Below are 7,066 nucleotides of genomic sequence, written 5' to 3'. Positions count from 1 at the left end.
TGCATCTTAACCCCAATGGCATTTCATTGTATGAAAATATCATGGTTTACGTACCCACGCCATGCTGATGGGCAACAGGCAGTGATGCGGATCCTTTTCTGAAGAACCTTTGAGTTGTTTCCATTTTTTGACAACATAAACTATCCTGCAGGGAACACCCTTGTGCTTTGTGGAATGTTTCTGCAGACTGCGTTCCCAGACACAGCGAGGTGAGGGCTTTATCTGTCTTTAGAGCTTGATTCTGGCCTAATTTTGACCCTGTTGCCTTATCCCCCAGGGGACCAACCAGGCACCATGGCACAGAAGGACCAGCTTAGTGATGATGAGAAGTTCCTCTTTGTGGACAAAAACTTCATCAACAACCCACTGGCCCAAGCTGACTGGGCCGCCAAGAGGCTAGTATGGGTCCCTTCGGAGAAGCAGGGCTTCGAGGCGGCCAGCATCAAGGAGGAGAAGGGGGATGAGGTAATTGTGGAGCTGGTGGAGAATGGCAAGAAGGTCTCGGTCAGCAAAGATGACATCCAGAAGATGAACCCGCCCAAGTTCTCCAAGGTGGAGGACATGGCAGAGCTGACGTGCCTCAATGAAGCCTCCGTGCTGCACAACCTGAGGGAGAGGTACTTCTCAGGACTCATATACGTGAGTATCTTGGAGCAGTGGGTCCCTTCTTGCTGGCTTCCTGCACCTCTGAGGCAAGGGAGAGGCTTGGAGATGTCTTTGGGGTGCAGGTTGCAAGGCTGAAGTTTTCATTGAAGGAGGCTGCAGGGTGGCGTGGAATTGTTCAGACCTAGGCTTCCATACACACTGCCCTACCTAGTTCCATGACATTGAAGCCTCAGTTTTCCCATCTGCAAAATGGGAACAATCACCCTCCCCACGTAAAGGAGATCCAAAGATTCCACGGGATCACATAGGCGCATGGCCAGTGTTCAACAGATTTCAGTGAAGTAGTTAGTACCCTGCTCTTCCTCCATCTTGGAAATAAAGGAGAGCTCTTAACCTCCTAGGGAAGGCCGGTCCATCCTGGCAGCCAGGTAGCTAGGAGACATGAGGATCTTGGCAAGGTTTGGTGGAGGGCTTCCCTGTCACAAATGGGAATGCCTGGGTCGGACCTGGATTCCTCTGGGTCGACTGTGCAGATCAGAGTGGAGTAGAGCCGCACTGTCCGGTATGGTAGCCACCAGCCGCATGTGGCTACCTAAATTTAGATATAGTTAAACATCAGTACTTAAAAGTTCACTTCTTCAGTTGTACTGGCTACATGTCAAATGCCCAACAGCCACCTGTGCCTAGTGGCTGCTGTGTACCTGTGACAGCACAGGTCTAGAACATTCCCATCATTGCAGAGAATTCTGTTGGACAGTCTGGACTAGATGATGTGTGACTCAGGGGTACAGGTTGCTTGTGGGGTGGACCAGCTCTCCACGATATAGAAGGACATGGTAGCCCCATTAGGTCAGGCTGGTGGGCAGAGAGTCCCCCAGTCCAGGCTTTGTCTATCTTTCTTCGCAGAAAGAGTTAATCCCTGGAGCAAATTATCTAATTTCTCTGAAATTTTGTTTCCTTCTCTGTAAAATGAACACAAGAATCGTACCAGCCTCATAGAGTGGGTTACTCTGAAAAGGAAGTACTTGGCATGCCTCCTGGCATGCTATAGGCACTCAACATGCTAGGTGTTGTTTTTATCTCTTTTGTTGCTGTTATGGTCATTTTTGTTATTGCCAGGCAGATGTTCTTAGATTCTTTGCAAACTTATGGAAACAGTCACCTCCATCTTTAGGCCCTTCTGGTCCTGCCCTTTATGTTTTGCTGTGTGAAAATTACAAACCCCACTTGTCATCTCTAAAAATGTCCTGCAGATTTTTTTTCCTAATTAGGAAAATAAGGAACATTCATTCCAGAAGATTTGGAAAATTCAGAAAAGATAGCAAGCACAAAAATCAGCCCTCCCCTCCCCCCCCCCCAAAGATAACAGCTGATAAGATGTCAGTGCATTCCCGGTGTTTCCTTGTGAGAATAGTGTGTGTTTACATATTGAAAAGCCTGTGCACCCAGGCCGGGGACCTGCTCTTCTTTGCATGTACAAGTCAGTGATGAGGATCCCTACTGGTCAGTCATAACCTCCAAATGCCCCTTTATGGGCTTTGTGATTTAGCCCATGGATGTACCATAATTAATTATCTACTCTTCTTATGGACAGTTAAGAGCTAAGGGGGGAGGGGGTAGCAATTCCTAATTCTGTAAAGGCCTCTTTATCTCATTTAATCAACACAACATCCACGGAATGAAATATGCTCGCCCCATCCTACAGACGAGAAAGCTGAGGCTCCGAGTGCTGATGACCCTCTAAGGACAGTCTGACTAGGACGCTCCCTAGCTAAGCAGGGCAGGTCTCTTTTGTCCACACTGCTCCCTGTTTGGAAGCATTACCAACCTGCAGCTGTTGGTACAGAGTGGATATTTCTAAGGGCACCAGTCTACATGGAGCTGGAGGGGAACTGGGCTCCTGAGAGTCTCCTATCCAAGATGAGTCATCTTCATCCAGGGAGGTCAAGGACGGGCCTGGATAGGAATCTCGCCTGCTGTCCTCTGACTCAGATGTTTGAGCCCAAAAAAGAAATCAGGAAAAATGAGGGGCTTATGAAGGTCCCAAGACTCAGACTATCTTCTGACAGCAGATTAAAAAATGAATCAAATCTTCAAATTCCTGCTATGCTTCTCTGGACAGATTAGATGAAAAGCCTTGCAGTCTTATGACCACGCGCCTACTCCTGTCTTGTTCCTTTCTGGTCAATTTAATCACTTAAATAGAAACGGAGGAGATAAAGGAGGACGGGTGGGGAAGTTATGCACCCAGCATGTGATAGTGGAAGGCGTGGCCCTGGTTACAGGTGGGTGGCAGGTGATGCTCAGGCAGCTGGCCGTGCCTGACTTTGTCCTTGGTAAAGAAGAGAACTTTCTCTTCATTCTGCAAGGCTTATCTCAAACAAGGCACTTTTGCTTAGGTCCTGGCAGACGGCTTGTCCTCTTGGGTCTACCAAAAGTAAAAGCCAGAGGGTCCCATCTCCTAATCCTAGAGACACGGGTTTTTGGCTGAGCTGCCGCAGACCATTGATGGCACACGTGGGCATGCCTGTGGCTCTGATTACTGGCCCAGCACTCCCTTATTCTCCTGGATGTTGTTCTTGGCTGGGTTCTCTCTGCCTGGGATTTCTCATGACCGCTCAGCAGTCGGCTCTGTCCCTGGTGTCTGGCTGAGGGATGGGACAAGGGTTTCAGGCAGAGGGAGCCCAGTGAAGATGTGGGCCTTGTCCGTACTGGCTCTTGTCCCAAGTCCTTCCCAGCTCTCTAATGAGGGCGAAGCTCACTTCCAGCCTGCACAGGAAGTGACCGAGGCAGAGAGGTGACGTGACTTGCCCGGGAAGGGACCGGGTCAGACCCTCGCCTGACCGTTAAGTGCTCTTGGCGCCCTGCTTCCCTCTCTGTGGGATGCTGAGAGTCACAGGGCCCGGTCCTCGCCCCGAGGCTGCTTGATAGTTGAGGGGAGGGAGATGAGGGACACTTGAGCTGGGTGCAGATACGTAACACAGATTCTACAGCGATGAATGGATGAAGGAAAGGTGGTAAATACACCGCGCCATGTAATAACCCTGCTTTAAAACAGAAGGAAACCCTGCCATTTGCAACAACATGGACGAACCTGGAGGGCTTATTTCATAAGTGAAACAAGCCAGACAGAGAGGGGCCAGTCCTGCAGGGTCCCATTTATATGAGAGTCTAAAATAGTCAGACTCAGAGAATCAGAGAGTAGCATGGTTGTTGCCAGGGTCTGGGGGAGGGGGAAATGGGGAATTTCTTATTTATTTATTTCTGGCTTTTTCTTGTGTCTGTTCACAACTGTCTGTCCACTCAGACTTAAAACATTTTTTTGAATAGACAACACATGCAAATATTAAATAAAATAGTATATAAGGCTATTTTAGAATTTTTCCTTTCATCTCCATCCCCCAGTTTCTGGTTCCTTTCCTTAGAGAAACCATGGTCACCAATTCCTTATGTAGCCTTCCAGCAATATTCTATACATATAGAGGCAAATATATGTATATTTGTATACATATACATGTATTCTTTTTAAGGGCAGCATGCCATAATTATTGAGCCAGCCTCCCATTGACGGATGTTTAGGTCGTTTCTAGTCTTTTTTGCCATTAAAATCAAGGCTGTAGCAGATCACATTCATGGTGGACCAGGTCTGTCTCTAGGATGCATGTTCAGAAAGCCATGACATTGCATACAGCCTAGTAAAGAAACTGTGGTTGTCCATTGTTTTATAGATGGGGAGAAAGAGGCTCAGGGGCTTGGCCTTTTGCTCAAGTCACACAGGCAGCGAGGGCAAGGCAACCAGAGCCTCTGTGACTTAAGGGCTGCATCTCTTCCACCTTCCCCCACTGTTCGTGGGAGGCCTTGGAAGCTCAGGGCTCCACAGCTGACCATATAAAGTGTTAGGGAAAAAGTGGAGTCGCTTCCTAATACGGTCACAAGAGGGAAACCCTAGGCCTGCAGCTGGGACCTGCTGGTGGCACAGGGCCCTGAGATGCCAGCTAGGACATGGGAGGGAGGGACGTTGAAACTTCTGAACTTGACCAGCTGGAAAGGGGCTCGTGGGGATGGGAAGGCAGAAACACAGCCAAGTGCAGGTGGGCTGAGTCAGGTGAGATCAACCAAGTTGGAACAATGGAGACTGAACCTCCAGATTCTGAAGCCCAGCTTCTATGTGGGGTGTGCTACTGCCTGCCCAGCCCTTCCTGATGGGCCACTGTGCCCTGGAAAGATGTGCTGAACTGGACAGAGATTCAGATCTGCCTGGAAGCATGGATTAAGTGCTTGCTGTGTACACAGCACCAGGAGGTGTCCTAGGCAAACAGGAAGAAGGTGATATTTCTCCTTCAGAAGCTGATGATGGAGTTGGGAAAGCCATGCTTCCCTCCCTCCCACCCTCCCTCCCTTTTTTCCTTCCTTCTCTCCTTCCTCTCTCCCTCTTTAAACTTCCTTCCTTCCTCCTTCCTTCTTCCCTCCTCCCTCTCTCCCTCCTCCCTCCCTCCTCCCTCCTCCCTCCCTTCCTCCCTCCCTCCCTCCTTCCCTCCCTTCTCTCTTTTATTCAGCACCTATTTACTGAGTGTCTGCTATATGCCTGGCCCTGGGCTGGGTGCTGGAGATACAATGGTGTGCAGCTCGCAGTCTAGGAGGGACATGTAGGCTGAGCCCTGAAAGAGCAGGTGCAAATGACTTTGGGAAGATCAGGGGAAAGTGTTCCAGGGAGAGGGGACATTACATGTGAAGTTTCCAAAGTGGCAAGGTTTTCATCATTATGAAACAAAGGGAGCATTGGATGGTCACTAACATTTATTGAGCCCCTATTTCATACCAGGCACTATGCAAATGCTTCACGAGAGCTATCTCACAACAAACCAATGAAGGAGCTGCTATTACACCTGCCCGTTTTGCAGATGAGGATAACTGAGGCTCAGAGAAGCTAAGAGACTTGCCCATGGTCACACAGCCAAGAAGTAGCAGAATGAGAGTTCTAACAAGTCCCTGATAGTCAATTCTATACCCTTAACCACTGCCCTTTACTGCTTCCAGGTCCCTGGAGGGGATGGTTTGGGTTTTAAATGACACTTTCTAAAAAGGACCTGGCAGCGGCAGTGGGCACAGCCTGGGAGGAGCTGGAGGTGGAGTTGAGGCCTGAAGAGGAGGTAGAGCTTGGTTGACCTTCATTCAAATGATCAATCGTTTATTGGGCACTTACTCCATGGAGGCCCTCAGCTGGGGACCAGGACACAGATGAACAGGACACACAGGCCCTGCCCTGGAACAGCTGTGCCACCTGCTCAACGAAGGTCTACTGAGCACCTACTAGGTGCGGCCCAGTGCCAGGCCCCGGGTCACAGCGATGAAGGCAGCACTGCTCCTGCTCTGGGGAAGCTGTGTAATTAACTCACTCCTCAGGCATTCACTTAGCAGGCATTTAGTGAGCACCCACTGTATACCTGAGCTGGTTAGGCCCTTATCTGTTAAGTCTGAGTGCAGCGAGTACCTCCCTGCTGAAGCTTCTCTGAGCAGTCCCCACGTGAGTCAGGGCCCTCGCTTCCTTGCTCCCATAATCCCCTGGGCTCCACCCTTTTCTTATGTTTTTTTTTAACATCCTTGTCTCCCTTCTGATCTGGGGGCTTTTTGAGGGCAGGAGTGATCATTGACTTCTTTGCCTCCAGCATCTAACAACAGACCTGGTAGACAGTAGATGCTCAATAAATGGCTGATGGATGTTTAGATAGGCCTTATGTTGACTTCATTCTTGCCCTTTTTGGGGAGTGGTGAGGACCTGGGAGATTACTTCCTCCCTCCTGTGCCAGTCCTGTACCTTTTCAGGAGTATCCTTCTCCCCCCACCCGGTGCAACTCGCATCATCCTGTCACTTTGCGGACGGAGCCCTGGAGGGAGCCTCCCACTCTCCAACCAGCTGCCCCCGGGACTGAAAGCCCTTTGTGTGCAGGACCTTGCGTGTTTTGTCTTCCACTGTAATCCCAGAGCCTTGCACAGTGTCTAGGGCACACACATGGAATGAAGGAATGAGTAAATGAACAAATGATCAATTGTTTCTGCAGGACAGGGATAGGTCCACGGCCTAATGGACAGTGCCCAGGCCCCAGGGTGGGCTGAGTGGGGCTCGGTGCGGCCAGGGTCTTGCTGGGTGACTTTGGTCAAGTTGCTTAACCTCTCTGGTGTTTGCTTTGCTCTGAATGTAACCCAGGGATGGAATATCTGCTCCTCCTCCTTTAGTCACTTCTTGGGGGAGTTGGAGGGAAGATATGCTTCATGGCCGTCAGAGCCTCGGGCAGCACTGATGTTATCATTTGGAAAAGCAGTTCCTGTGGGACAGGTTGGCCCCTGTCTCCTGGGCTGTGACCTCAGCCCTGTGGGAAAGGCTGAGGTACAGTAGGGAACTGTGGTAACCAGGACAGCGCCGCCCCCGCACAGAGCACGGTGGAGCGTTCGAGCATCTTCA

The 7,066-nt window shown here is 50.0% G+C and overlaps 1 protein-coding gene across 4 annotated transcripts in view; it reads left to right on the top strand.

The window, feature by feature from the left end:
- The first annotated feature begins 294 nt into the window (after positions 1-294).
- MYH11 (myosin heavy chain 11) overlaps positions 295-7,066 on the top strand; it is a 103,103-nt gene continuing 96,331 nt past the window's right edge. For all 4 annotated transcript variants that reach the window (XM_057750398.1, XM_057750397.1, XM_057750400.1 and 1 more), the window contains exon 1: positions 295-639. In XM_057750398.1, the coding sequence (XP_057606381.1) occupies positions 295-639 (345 nt within the window). The remainder of the gene's footprint in view (positions 640-7,066) is intronic.

Source organism: Hippopotamus amphibius, chromosome 9, assembly GCF_030028045.1.
Source record: "Hippopotamus amphibius kiboko isolate mHipAmp2 chromosome 9, mHipAmp2.hap2, whole genome shotgun sequence".
NCBI lineage: Eukaryota > Metazoa > Chordata > Mammalia > Artiodactyla > Hippopotamidae > Hippopotamus > Hippopotamus amphibius.
Note: the sequence above shows the minus strand (reverse complement) of the source record. Positions and strands in the feature narration are given on the sequence as shown.